A 14816-nucleotide genomic window follows, 5' to 3' on the forward strand; every position below is an offset into this window, starting at 1 on the left:
CCTATAATGCGTTTAACAGAGCACAAAATTGCTGCATTTTCCATAAATAACAGGACTGCATGCTTTATGAGAGGGCCTCAGATAAATATTTGCTGGATCACTGACTCTACTGTGAAGTAAGTGGAGTAGATCAGCAGTGCTGTTGGTGCTATTTGATGGATTGAGCCTGACTTCGGCTCTGGACTTGATTGATCATGTCTCATTTCAGGGCACAAAGACCAAAAGGGTTTTCCAGCTTTAGGGTAGTAGAGTGGAGATATTAACTCCTTTTGTTCTACCTTGCTTGCTTTTTGCCTTCATCAAATTTATCACCGTCCTCTCTCTGCTTTTCTCTACCTCTTTCTTTATCTCCCCATCTCTCTCTCGCTCCCCCTCCTGCTCTCCCTCCCTCTTCTCTCCTTCCAGCCGGAGGAGCTGACTGATGTGTTGGAGATCAGTAACATCGTTTTCACCAGTATGTTTGTCTTGGAGATGGGCTTCATGCTGCTGGCTTTTGGCTTGTTTGGATACATCAGGAACCCATACAACATCTTTGACAGCATCATCGTTATCATCAGGTAGTCGCCAGTCTGATCTTTATCCTCATCATTTATTTTGTCTGCTCAGAATAATATATAGCCCAATTAAACTTCAGCGCACAAACACAAAGACACTAAAACCATGGCTCCAATCAACATATATCTCATAACAAAAGTACAGCTAAGCTTAGATTTAGAGCCACCCCCTGCTCTTATTTCTTTTCCAGCCTGTCAGTCATTAGGATTCAGGTGTCAGGTTCACTGCCGCAGCATCCATCTTTACAATACTTAAGATTGACACATGCATGATAGATCACATGGGTGCAGCTTCGCTTGCTGCCGCAGCAGATTCTTAGGCCTGTCGTAAGTCAAGGTTTGCTGCGTGGCTGTCATTTATTTTGATAGAGTTCATATCAGATCAGGGGGTCTCTTTGAAATGTATGGTTGTGTTACAAGGAAAATGACCTTTACTACCTTTTCATATTTGCTCAAACTGGTCATCTTCAAAACAAAACGTGTTCAACATACAGTATTGTAATGTTTACATTGTTGTTATAAATTATGTCGATGTAATACAATTTGGATTGAGTTAGGCTGAATACACAATATAGTTCAATGTGTTTAACTCCCTTCCCCTGACAATGTGATGGCAGTGGCATCAATACATACAATACTTATTATAATAATACAATATGCATTGTTTTTAGACTACCTCTATTACTGAACAACGGAAATTCAAGCTGTTTTAAATGTGAGGAAGGTTATGTTTATGCATACTTAGATATACGGTAAACAGGTAAACTGCATTATTTACATGATAATGGAGATAAATGACACTATCAGACTTTGGTAACTCTGCACTCTGTTTGTGGTTCTTAGTGTGTGGGAGATAATTGGGCAAGCAGATGGTGGGTTGTCAGTTCTGCGTACGTTCCGTCTGCTCCGGGTTCTGAAGCTGGTTCGTTTCTTACCTGCCCTGAAGAGACAACTTGTAGTGCTGATAAAAACCATGGACAACGTCGCTACATTCTGCATGCTGCTGATGCTTTTCATCTTCACTTTTAGGTAAGTACACATACAAAAGACACACACGCACACACCTGTCTATTTGCAGACATTTGCAATATCGCAGGAAATTACAAATGCAAAAATGACATTTTCTAGTTATATTACCCGTAAAAATGATGACGAAAACAAAAGATGAAATAAATTATAATGATGACATTTTCTTCCTTTTCTGCAGTATACTGGGTATGCATCTGTTTGGTTGTAAATTCAGTCTTCAGACAGATACTGGAGACACTATCCCTGACCGCAAGAACTTTGATTCTCTACTCTGGGCCATCGTCACTGTATTCCAGGTTAGTTTTTACTTCAGATATAGCTGTATTCCCAGTTACTTTGTGTTTTACAGATGACCTAAATACTTTGACATTTAGGGAAATATGTGTATTGCTTCATATTGCTTAGTTTCATAAGGAGATTGATGCCACTCTGTCTGTACAGTAAATATGAAGCTATCAGCAGCAGCCAGTTAGCTTAGCTTTATAAAGCAACAAAGACAAGAAACAGTGGGATACAGCTAGTCAGGCTTTGTCCTATCGAAACTCTCAAGATCATTAACTAGCATGTTAAATCTTGTTTGTTTAATGCATGCAAAAAGTAAAAATGAAAAATGGTGGGAAGTTATGTTGCTAGACTATTTCTTGAAACATGTTTAACACTTCAACACCAACTTGTCACAGAAAAATAAATAAAAGAACTATTAGTTTTACAGCTGACAGGATTTGCTCTAAAGTGGAGCTTACATTAGTGTCTGTCACTTTATTTGAACTTGTGGTATAGATCTTGCTGCCAGTCATGCAATCATCTGAAAACCTTTTCTGCAGCAAGACAGATATGTAACTGGCTTCCCTCCAAAACTAGAACTCAAACATAATGGCTGGTTCTGTGACTGAACCCATGGATGTTTGATCAGATGGTACTGTATGACAGTGGGATAAAATGGAATCCAGAATATCATATATTTCACACAATATACCTTTAATAGATACTCTTGGCAGTGTGTTAATACTCTATGTGTCCACATAAGGTATATTTTATCCCAACAAAGGCCATGTGTGCTACATGGCCATCCCAACTCAAAATGTCAAGCTTAGCCTAGAGTGTCACACATCTGTATGTGTATTTATGTGTATGTATGTGTGCCAAACTTAACTGCCAAGCTCTGCTCATTAGTCAAATGCTGTCAAAGGAGACATTCTGCTTATGCACACCCACCGTCTCTCTAGCTCACAATTTTATTTCTTGGTCTTCCTGTGTGGAGAAATTGTTCAATTGCTCCAGATAGATTGTCCTCTTTTCTGTAGTGGATGCATCAGCAGAAAGGTAGAACACAGACGCTTGTGTGTGTGTGTGTGTGTGTGTGTGTGTGTGTGTGTGTGTGTGTGTGTGTGTGTGTGTGTGTGTGTGTGTGTGTGTGTGTGTGTGTGTGTGTGTGTGTGTGTGTGTGTGTGTGTGTGTGTGTGTGTGTGTGTGTGCGTGTGTGTGTGTAGGAGAGAGATGCAGAGGAAGCATTTTATCCAGAACTGACTGTAATATGAAGGAGTTATGCTCACAGTATACTTTAGTTTTCTGGGAAAATGATATATTACACACAAATCTGTACACTCATGCATATGTACAAACACACATTAACACAGGCAGCACAGTGAACTTCCTTTCAACCACAGGGTTTAATGAGTGGGCAGAGATAGAGTGAGCTTTCATGCTGCATCATGAACACCGTCCTAGTTTTAAATGCTTTCATCACTCAAATTGACTTAAAAACTGGCATATGCAAGCACACACACATAATAAACACACCTACATAGACTTTGCATGTCATCTTTTAGTAATCCTATGTGTATGTGTTGAAGTAATGTGGCATGATGGCAATAAAAGTAGCTCAGCACTGCGTTTTATAAAGCATACGGAACCCACGAGGGCTGTAAGAGATAATAATGCTCCATTTCTTTCCTTGCCTTTCCACCTGTCTCCCTTTCAGTTTTTCAGCCCCTCTTGGCTTTACTACCTTTTCTCCCATCTGAATCCATATTACACTCATGTTTCATCTCTTTTTACCATTATCTTGGGTTTTTGGGCCCCTACTCTTTTTTTTCTTCTTTCATTCAAACAAATAATTTTTTGGACATATTTTTCCTTTATTGCATACTGAGCAGAAAAGTGTAAGACAGGAAACAAGGAAAGGATGCTCTTTTTTTCTTGCTTTTTGACTATCCAACACATTCCTATTCTTGTCTTCTGCTACACCTGTTCCTGTATTAATGCCTAAATCTCTGTCTTTGTTATTGTGCTTTATTCAATCTGTAGATTCTCACCCAGGAGGACTGGAATGTTGTGTTGTATAACGGCATGGCCTCTACCTCCCCTTGGGCGGCTCTCTACTTTGTTGCCCTCATGACATTTGGCAACTATGTGCTCTTCAATTTACTAGTGGCCATCTTGGTTGAGGGCTTCCAGGCTGAGGTGAGAATGACATGTGTTGGTTTTGCATACAATGTTTGATTTTATTATTATTTTTCAATACGCATATTTAAACCTCTGAGAGTTTTAGGTTAATTTTAGTAAATTATTTGTTTTTAGAAATAGGTATACTATGAGATATAGGGCTCTATTTGTGTGTAGCCGTACCACACAAAAATCTTCCATCAGACTGGGTGGGATTCTCTCCCATTTTTACTTTGGTGTTTTGGTATTTTGGAGAGGCGCCATAGAGGAAATATCACTGGAAATCCAGTTGCATACTTCAGTTCAGCTGTCAAGAGGCACAGCTCTGTCCTCTGACTGCCAGCTAGAATAGAGTTAACACTGCATATTTTGCACTCATTTTATGTGCTATTGTCATGAATCATATACTTTTTATTCATCTTTTGTCTGTTTCTTTAACTGTCTGCATATATTCTTCAAACAATAGAGACAAATAATCAGAAAAATTGGTTTATTCTAATTGCAGCACTTACGCCAGGACTAGCAGAGTGAAGATTTATGTCCAGTTCTCAACAGCATCTCTCATCTGCACCCGTATGCAGGCTTTGTCTTTCTGTTAATTAACTCCCAACAGAGCCATTTAGGGGCTACAGGTCTGGACTCTCAATTACCAAATTGTCACGTCATGTAAGGGATCACTGCTCCTAAAGATTATAGCCAGTCCCTACTTCACCTGCTGATAATATTGATCATCAATTCCTCCTCATCCAATCAAGTTATCATGTGAACAGCAGGTACAGAGTGCAACTCCAACCACAAAAAAAAATGAAAGCGCACCACACTTAACTGTTCTTGCACTCTATGCTGCTATTCTGAAAATTGGAAAGAAAAACAATAACAAAAAAGAAGCTCATTTCTAAGACTGTGTGTGTTGTAGGGTGATGCTAATCGGTCAGAGTCAGATGATGAGAAGAAATCGGACAACTTTGAGGAAGACGAGAAGGTAGAACAGCTCAGAGACACAGGTAGGTGAAATGAGAGGGAATACATTCAATTGTTCTGTTTTTTTCCCCTGATTGTCCAATTAAAAATTATGACAAAATAACTGGAAAAACATGATGATGAAAATGATAATGACAATAATGACATTATGCTCTCTCCTCCACATACTCCATAGAGCTAAAGATGTATTCTCTGATGATGACAGCCAATGGTCATGTGGACCCTCGTGGCTCGATGGCTCCTCCCATAATCATGCGCACAGCAGCCACACCTATGCCCACTCCTAAGAGCTCTCTGGGACCTGAGTCTGTCCTTGGGGATGAGCTCATGTACAGAGAGGGGATGTCTCGATATGGTGAAGTTGGACTCGGCTTTTCTGAAGCAGGAATTGGTCATGTAGACTCTCGCCGTGGAAGCTCCACCTCTATGGATCCCTTAGCCTATGACCAGCGTTCTCTGGTGAGTCATATCAAACTAAAAAGGTCAAAGCTCCAGCAGTACTTGTAGTATACAGAACAAATTTATTGTTTGACCAACACATTCCAGATTGCGGCCTTCATCAGGGTCATATCAAACTCTTAAAACTGTTTATTGGCCCATTCACCGCCTGGAATTTAGTCATTCATAAATTTAGGTGCACTGTACAGTATGTACCATTTGAGTGTGGCAAGTGGCTGTAATTATGACCCAGGGAAGTGACGCCGTTCAGCTGACATCAATATAATGTAACTTGATGAGGTGAATTTGCCTTAATAGGAGGAGGCTGGTTGGGTAGATGGCTAGATAGCTAGATGACATAAAGTGGACTTTGCTGCAGTAGACCAGACTTCACTTACTGTGTCATGTTTCCATTTGCAAGTCGAGATATTTTTTGATAAACTGAATATCATGGTGTTTACTGTTCCCATGACAATACAGGTTGCATAACTTAAATGAAGTATAACCAATGTTTGAAGTGATCATTTTAATCCAAACCATGATCTTTTTTGTACCTTAACCACAGTGTTGTCATACCATAAACATCATTATATTTTAATAGTGCTTTGTAATAGTTCTGTAAAGCGGCATCTTACGCTCCTAAGGATCGTTCTGAGGTGCATCACTAGTACTGCCAGATGGCATAAACATAACTATAGGTTGTTTCTTGCTAGCTGAAATTCAGACTTCTACTGTAGTTTTTCAATTAATTAATTTATATGTTTTTTTAATTATGAGGATGTGTTGCAAATGGAGTACCACAAAGGGCCTGAACATCCAGAGACTCAAATCCCATGTGGTAACACTGGAGTTAATCACAGGCTTTGAATATTTCAATCCGTCAGTGACCCAGAAATCCATCGCATCCAGAACCATGAAGGTCGCCTCAATTCCCTTAATTCTGCTCTGAAATGTCCTATTTTTACCCAAGGAAAAGAATGACTATGTATTGATAATGCCAGCAATGACACCAAACTATTTTTAAGCAGGGTGCCGTGAAACAGAGTCCATTTTTTTTTCTCCACAAGGGAGTGGATGTGAAATATAAGGAGACAGTAATTACCTGGTGTTAGCTCAGGGGGAAGGAACAACCCTGTGAAGCTAACTCATTTAATAGAATGTGATGTAGGACATGACTGTGGAAAATGTAACAATCAGTCACAGCAATTGTTGCCTCTGCCTTGTCTGCCATTAACTGCTTGCTGGACAATGTGGAATTCATATAGAAAATAAAGTATATACATTAGAAAAAAAGATGAAACTACTCAAAAGATACTGCTAAAAAGGTTCATGATACTATTGTTACTGTAGTAAATGCTATTGAAGCTGCACTGGAAATATATTTACATGCTGTAACATTTCATGAGTTATCAATGGGATTAACATAAATTCAATATCAGAGTTGTAGTTGATTTACACATTTAATCACCCTTAAAATATAATGAAAAACTTTTGATGAGGATTTTTCCCCCCCAAACTGGCCTAGTAGTTTTAGAAACTTACTTACTTCCCTGACATACATTTCATAGACATACACTATGCTTACCCCGATTTGCTCTACCTCTCCAGGGCCACTCAAGTCCCGGCCGGCGCTCTCCTCTTCCTCCCCGTGGGTCTGGCAGCTCATGGGGTAGTCGCCGCTCCAGCTGGAACAGCCTGGGAAGAGCGCCGAGCCTCAAAAGACGAGACACCAGCGGAGAGAGGGAGAGCCTATTGTCTGGGGAGGGAGGAGAGGAGGAAGATAGTGGGGAGGACAAAGGCGAGGCTGGGGGAAACAACAGACTACGACCAGGGTCCTTGGAGCTACTGCAGGCGTCTACTCTCTGCCCTTCCATAATAGCAGAATATGGGGACTGTAATGGAAGGACCCTGAACTACGAACCCAACCTGAACTCCGACCCTAAGGAAGACTCTTCACCTGACGATGACTTGGACGATGATGTAAGAGACCATGAATCATAACTTTCAAACTACTACAAAACCTACAGCAAGGTCTTTAAGTGTTTTCTTTATAGATCCCTGGCCTGATGTCTTCAGCCTTTTATTTACTCAGCAACTTGTTATGTAAATTTTTAATCTCTTAATCTGCCCTTTCTGACTCTTTTTGCACACTTTATTTCAGTTTTTTTTCCGTCTTCTTCTGCTTATCAATTTCCCCCTTGGTCTTCTTTGTCCTTTGTCTCTTGCTTACTTTGAGATAATTTAATGTGTGTGTATGTGTTTTGTGTTCACATGGTGAAGCCTGGAGGGACACCAGTTGTTATGCAGTAATTGATTGGCTTGAGCAGTAATTGTTTTCTCAGTGGGTATAAACCAACTTGTGTACGCAGAGTAAATGTGTGTGTGTGCTTGTGTGTATGTGAACTAAAGAAGGATGTACTCCCCTGGTGGTTTTGGGTGACCTTTGTTACAACAGTGTTGAAGGTTTTATAGCCTCCAAATTGAGTTTATAAAGGCATGAAATTCACTGACACAAAAGGCCTCTCTCTGGGAACACTGAATACAGGAGACTACAGACATTCTTGCCCCCCCATCAGTGAGTGTGTGTGGCGTGCTAGCTGAGACGTGTGTGTATATACTGTACAGTATATACATGTGCTTCTCTGTGTGTGTCTATGTCAGGGATTACAGATTTTGTCTCCAATGCTATCTAAGCAGCAGGATCTTTTCATCCAGTTTACACACGCTCACACCGAAGGACACTCCCAGATGAACGCACGCACGCACACGCACACACACACACACACACACACACACACACACACACACACACACACACACATACACACTCACACAAGCGGCAGTCTGCCAAATAAACGGTGTCTTAGATGCTTGACTTTGGGCTGTTTTTAATTAGAATCCTAAAGTACAGAAGCTTTGCACCTAAGCTTTCTTCTGTTTATTTTATTAGAAACTTTAATGAGTTTCACAACACTTTCTATCAAGCTTGTTGTGGACTTGCTAAGTTGTGAGTTATGGTCCAATTATCTGCATCTCTACTTATGCAAAAAAACACTTGGTTACGGTGCCCCCATAGAATTAAATGTGAAAGGGCTTACATCAGCAACACTGGAAACTGTTTAAGCTGTGTATTGTTTTTAATACTTGGTGTGGTTTGTACATCCCTCATAATGTAGCTATCGGTGCCATAAAACAGACTCTGTTCTTTGACAATGAAGTTATACAACATGCAATAATATTTGAAGAATTGTATTGTTTATCAGATCAGTACAGGCTGTTTAGAAAGGTAGGGAAACACACTCTCTCTCTACAGCTCATGATTTAATATTGTGTACGCAATATCCAACCAGATCTTAAACAAGATTTTAACAAGTACAACAAACGAGTACATACACAATTATATCAGTTATATTTATGTTTTGGCTCTTGTAGCTGTTTTAACTGTTGTGGCTACGGGTGAATGAAATAGGTATACTGACATTTTTAATACTGAAATTAACAACTTTGTAGATTGCAGTTTGTATTCTTGTTCAGACAGCCATCTTTGGAGAAAAATTGTGCATTTTCCCTTTAACAGACCTGCTACTAATCTAATAGACAATCTCACCATTGTAAATACAAGGCATTAATTTGTCAAGCTAAGGGAAACGAATTACAGTTGCCTGAACACTGAACCATTTATTTAAACTATTTGGGTATTTTTCAGAATCATGGCCGTTGCTTTTAGCCGTGACGGATCATTTGTGGCAGGCATCTTTGCATGATTTCAGTGTAGAGAATAAAGGTGTTGACATCACCATTATGACAGTGATGATAGTGGCTTTGGTGTTGATGATAATATTACTAATGATGAAAAATTGGCACGCCTGCAAACTGTCTCCAAGCCTCAAAATGTATTCAAATTGACAAAGTTTTAACATTTTACTGCACCTGTAGCCTTGCACCTGTGTGATGTGTGTATAATTACACATCTTCAATAAAAGTAATGATTTCACTGTTGACAATAAATATACTGCTTATATTATGTAATGCTGAATTACAAATAAAGTGTATTTTTTTGTTACAGAATTCTTTTTGCTACTGGATCAAGAAAGAGCTCCGTAGCATGAAGCCCCGCTGGTGTAAAGAGCATGAAGAATGGGCGCTGTACTTGTTCTCTCCAGAGAACCCGTGAGTCTCTGTCTCTCTCTCACTCTCTCTCACAAACTCAACACAGGTTGTTGTTCTTTTTCTTTTTTCTCTTTCTTCTTCCTGCTTCTGATTTCTTTATTTAATTAGCTTGCCTTCCTTCTCTCATTTTTCTTCTCCTTTATCGCTTTTTTCTACAGCTAATTGTTTGGTCAATAGCTTTAATCGACCATTCTATAGATGACTCGGAGTACACGCCCATCTTCTAACATCATTTTGTCATCTGTGACACTGTGTGTTTAGATTCCGTTTGTGGTGCCAAAGGGTGATCTCCCACAAAATATTCGACCACGTGGTTCTCGTTTTCATCTTCCTCAACTGCATCACCATTGCTTTGGAAAGACCTGAAATACAGTCTCACAGCACGGTGAGACGCACACACACACACGCACACAAACACATACACATTCCAGCTGTGTTTTTCAGTCTTCCTTTTCCTTATTAACTAATGCAGCTTTCCACCCCACCAAAATGAAGTATGGGATTTCAAAATTGAGTTATTTACAGCAAAAATAATACATTAATGTTTACATCCAGACTCACTAGCTTATGAACATCAAGGCTTAAAACTATTCACAATACTTTCTTAAAAACAGGCTCACAGATTAAAAAAAAAAACAGCCAATATGTGCTCCATACAAAGAGTCCATGTACTGTTGTCAATACAGAATGTCAAGCCCTCAAATATAAGACACCTCCCCATTTCCAAATGCAAATCTCTGGGGGGGAAAAAAGCATTGTGACATTTTCAGACCAACGTGTGTAGTAAAAATGAATTTCATTCCTCTCATTTAGGAGCGAGTGTTCCTGAGTGTGTCCAATTATGTTTTCACTGTGATCTTTCTGGCAGAGATGACCATAAAGGTAAACATTACAGATTTTATAATTAAAAATATAACATGAATTATTACAATATTTTTTAAATATTCAGTTTGTAACATGTACTAAGTAAATGTTTGAAACTTTTCTTTTAATTCTGGATCAATAATTCAGTAGTTATACATTATATTTACTACTGGAGTCATGGTGTTGTAATTCTGTAATGTTTTCAGCCCGGATCAGTGTTTTTTGCTTTAACACCAGGTTGTAGCTCATGGTTTCTGCTTTGGGAAGCAGAGCTACCTTCAGTCCAGCTGGAACGTTTTGGATGGTTTGTTGGTATTTGTGTCTCTGGTCGACATTCTGGTCTCTTTGGCCTATACTGGCGGAAACAGGATCCTGGGCATCCTCAGAGTCTTACGACTGCTACGAACACTACGCCCACTGAGGTACATGGTGTATGTCTAAATATGTGTGTGTCTCGTTTTATATCTCTGTCATTGTATTTCTTACTGCAGGTACTGGAGTACATGTGCTATCACTAACATAATGTTTGTATTTATGTGTGTGTGTGTGTGTGTGTTTGTGTGTGTGTGTGTGTGTGTGTGTGTGTGTGTGTGTGTGTGTGTGTGTGTGTGTGTGTGTGTGTGTGTGTGTGTGTGTGTGTGTGTGTGTTCCAGGGTGATCAATCGAGCCCCAGGACTAAAGCTAGTTGTGGAGACTCTCATCACCTCACTTAGACCCATTGGGAACATCGTCCTGATCTGCTGCGCCTTCTTCATTGTCTTTGGCATTTTGGGGGTGCAGGTATTTTGCAAATCACAGTCTCACAACACATACACATTACAGTAGCTGCAGGAATAATACTACTTTGTCATTAGCTTTTTCTGAGCTCGAGAACAAAACTTGTATACCCTCTTAACTTAAAGGAAACTTCAGTATTTTTCAACCTGGACTCTATTTTCCCATCTTTTTTGTGTGTGAATGAGACTCGGTTAGACACAACAACAAAAAGACTGGCTCTAGCAAAAGATGAAGAAAAATGTTTATTCCTCTGTATGGTCCTTTCCATTATGTTGTCGGACACTTAAAGTAACAATCTGAGCCTGTCAGTGACAAAAACAAGTATTTTTTGTGGATTGACAGGCGACAATTGCCCCAAAGGATTACAGCATGTTTCATACCTGCCAGCTACAGTGCTGTCACTCAATACTGGACCAATTTTAACAATTGCTGTCCCCATTAGACACTTAGACACAAGAAGATGGGAAAATAGGGTCCAGGTTGAAAAATACCACAGTTGCCCTTTAAATGTCAGCTTTGCTTAGCAGCTGCATATGTGAATGTGGCTAGAGGGGAGATTGAAAGTGTCTTGAGTATCCAATGGACAATAAACCTTTGTTCTTTAACAGTGTGAGTTTTGAAAGAATGACAATTAGGTTAAGTGTGAAAAGGGACAACATGACCCCCAGGCCAGCTTTTAGCTGAACACTGAGGGAAAAAACCTCTGATAAGAATGGGCTCTTTGAAATGTCCTTTTATTCTTGGCATTAATAGTTGGATGTTTAAAAAGCTGCAAGCTCCGTTGCAATTGAGATAATGTGTAAATGGCAGCCAAACAGCCCTGCAGCCCTCTCTCTGTTTCTCTGTCTCCTTAGCTGTTCAAAGGGAAGTTCTACCACTGTGAAGGTCTGGACACGAAAAATATCACCAACAAGTCAGACTGTTTGCAAGCCAGTTACCGCTGGAGAAGGAGGAAGTACAACTTTGACAACCTGGTTCAGGTATGGACTCATGGAGAGAGGGAGAGAAACAGAAGGGGGAGGGATTTAGGGTAGAAGAAAGAAGATTAGTGTTCAGGCCGAAAACAAAATGTACTAAATTTACTTCCAATAGAAATGAATGTTTTTACTTAAAATTCTGGTTATATTCATATTATGACAGATTTATGTGTGTTGATTTATGTCTCTGTGTTTCCCATTCAGGCTCTGATGTCTTTGTTTGTGCTGTCCTGTAAGGATGGCTGGGTAAACATCATGTATGATGGCCTGGATGCGGTGGGAGTGGACCAGCAGGTAATGATGTGAGGGGTGTGCCCAGGCATTGTGCAGGATAAGGATCATTAACTTTTATTAATGGCTCGATATCAGCTATATAAAGCCTGATCCATGTAGTCCTCATTGAAGATCACACTGACACTCTTTTATACTGTATATAATAATATAGGAAACCATTTTCAAAAAGCTGTAATTCATGCTACCAATTTTTATTATAGGTGTGTGCCCACTGTGCAGTTGTATTATGTTTCTTTACACTGTACTGTGCCTGCTGGAGAACAGTGGCACGGTAATCTTCACTTGAACAATATTACATCAACATGTGCAAATAATAAGTACAGTGTAAAGATACAAACATGAAGACAAAATAAGCAATGTTAAATGGCAGTCGTGTAGTAAGAACTGAACAAAAGTAAAAGCAAGGCTTAAAAAGTGACATTTTAGCAGGCAAAGCTTCAATTGATGTTGATGTCCTCAGATGTAGGACTGCCTGTGGTATAATGTGCTGAAAGAGTACCTCAGACACATCAGTCATAACAGCAGCAATGTGACACAGTGATAATACCAGAAAGCAAAGGATTCTTGCTGTAAAATATTGTGTTTTTTTGTGTCTTTACTAAGTCATGCACAAATAAATAGAGATTATTGAAATGCTTCTTTTTTCTCCTCTCCTCTCCTCTCCTCTCCTCTCCTCTCCTCTCCTCTCCTCTCCTCTCCTCTCCTCTCCTCTCCTCTCCTCTCCTCTCCTCTCCTCTCCTCTCCTCTCCTCTCCTCTCCTCTCCTCTCCTCTCCTCTCTTCTCCTCTCCTCTCCTCTCAGCCTGTGAGGAACCACAACCCCTGGATGCTGCTCTACTTCATCTCCTTCTTGCTCATCGTCAGCTTCTTTGTCCTCAACATGTTTGTCGGTGTCGTGGTGGAGAACTTCCACAAGTGCCGGCAGGACCAGGAGGAGGAGGAGGCCCGCTTACGGGAAGAGAAGAGGCTCAAAATGATAGAGAAAAAGCGCAGGAGTAAGGAGAATGAAGGGGCTGGTCGGTAGTCTATTTTTCTGAGCACTGCCTGCTTTCAGAGCCTGAAAAAAGAGAGAGAATGACAGAGAGAATAAAGGGAAATATTATCCGACTTCAAATATAAAAAGAGGGAGAGTTAGACAGACTGGCTAGCTCACGCAAACAGTGATTGATCACTGACAGACGGCGTGGGCTACGCCACTCTGATGCATGTAACTGCATGACTGCAGCCCACCCACAACCCTCCCATAACACTGCATGGAAAACATTGGAAAACGGGCCAATCTAACCAACCTCTTAATCATACATATCTATTAACTTAAAATTTGAATGCTCACTTCTAAACAACAGACACAACTGTTCACAGTAACAACAGTACAGTATTAAGTAGTCTGTGTTTAATTTAGTACTAAAATCATATATTTTCATGCTAATGCAAGCTTAGAACTATTAATACATATTTGTTTTAGATTTCATTGCTGCTGAAGCAGACATTTGCAGCACCTTCAGTATGTGAACCTGACTGAGGGTAGCTGCTTTCCCCAATATGTCTCAGGACATTTTGTTAGTGATAGTTTAATAGGTCAGATGTACCTTCCCTCCCTTTGGGTGCATGTACAACCCTGTCCCTGAGGCGTCTCTCGACACGGGTAGGAGGACATTTCTTGTCAACGTGCTTTGACTGGCAGACTCAGAAACATAGCAGACCTTGTGGCTGCTACACCTGTAAATTTGTTTGGCATAAGAGAGAGTGGAAGATGTTAAGTGTTGAGATACGAAGGGTTGTTTGTTGCAGTTAGAAAATAGAAGCACATTCTGACAAACACATCATAAACACACTACCTATTGCAAAAAGCAAGTCCAAATGCTTTCAATGCAAACCAGTATTTTGTGAAAGCTTTTATTTTTTTCTGTGGTAAAATGTTTAGCTAAAAAATATCCAAATATCCTATACACATCAATTACATGAAAAGGCAACATATGGTGTGAGCAGAGTGCCGCTGTTTTTATCTTCTGTTTGTTATATTTCTCACTGGTCTAAAACTGATAAACCTCCAAACAAATGTAATATCTCCAGATATCAAATATTGATATGTGATATAAATATATCACAGCTGTCTCAGTGAAATACTCTGAACTCCAGTGTTTGGCCATACAATTTGATTAGTCTGAAAAGAAGTTTTAGACTATTGAGATTTTTCTGAGGGGTTAAAAAGGACTATATTATTTGGTTATGCCATTGGAGAGGAAAATGGCTCCAGCGTGTTCAACATCACAGTCATGGTCAAAAAGT

The 14816-nt window shown here is 39.9% G+C and overlaps 1 protein-coding gene across 1 annotated transcript in view; it reads left to right on the forward strand.

Annotated features, from left to right (window-relative positions):
- cacna1ha (calcium channel, voltage-dependent, T type, alpha 1H subunit a) overlaps nucleotides 1-14816 on the forward strand; it is a 108896-nt gene that overhangs the window by 80368 nt on the left and 13712 nt on the right. The window contains 15 exon segments of the mRNA XM_062439399.1: nucleotides 406-557; nucleotides 1398-1583; nucleotides 1762-1879; nucleotides 3891-4046; nucleotides 4945-5032; nucleotides 5185-5468; nucleotides 7056-7427; nucleotides 9514-9617; nucleotides 9879-10002; nucleotides 10431-10499; nucleotides 10719-10903; nucleotides 11135-11261; nucleotides 12113-12238; nucleotides 12440-12529; nucleotides 13330-13543. Coding sequence (XP_062295383.1) covers nucleotides 406-557; nucleotides 1398-1583; nucleotides 1762-1879; nucleotides 3891-4046; nucleotides 4945-5032; nucleotides 5185-5468; nucleotides 7056-7427; nucleotides 9514-9617; nucleotides 9879-10002; nucleotides 10431-10499; nucleotides 10719-10903; nucleotides 11135-11261; nucleotides 12113-12238; nucleotides 12440-12529; nucleotides 13330-13543 — 2395 coding nt within the window.

This window comes from Scomber scombrus, chromosome 18 (genome assembly GCF_963691925.1).
Source record: "Scomber scombrus chromosome 18, fScoSco1.1, whole genome shotgun sequence".
In the NCBI taxonomy this organism is placed as follows: Eukaryota; Metazoa; Chordata; class Actinopteri; order Scombriformes; family Scombridae; genus Scomber; species Scomber scombrus.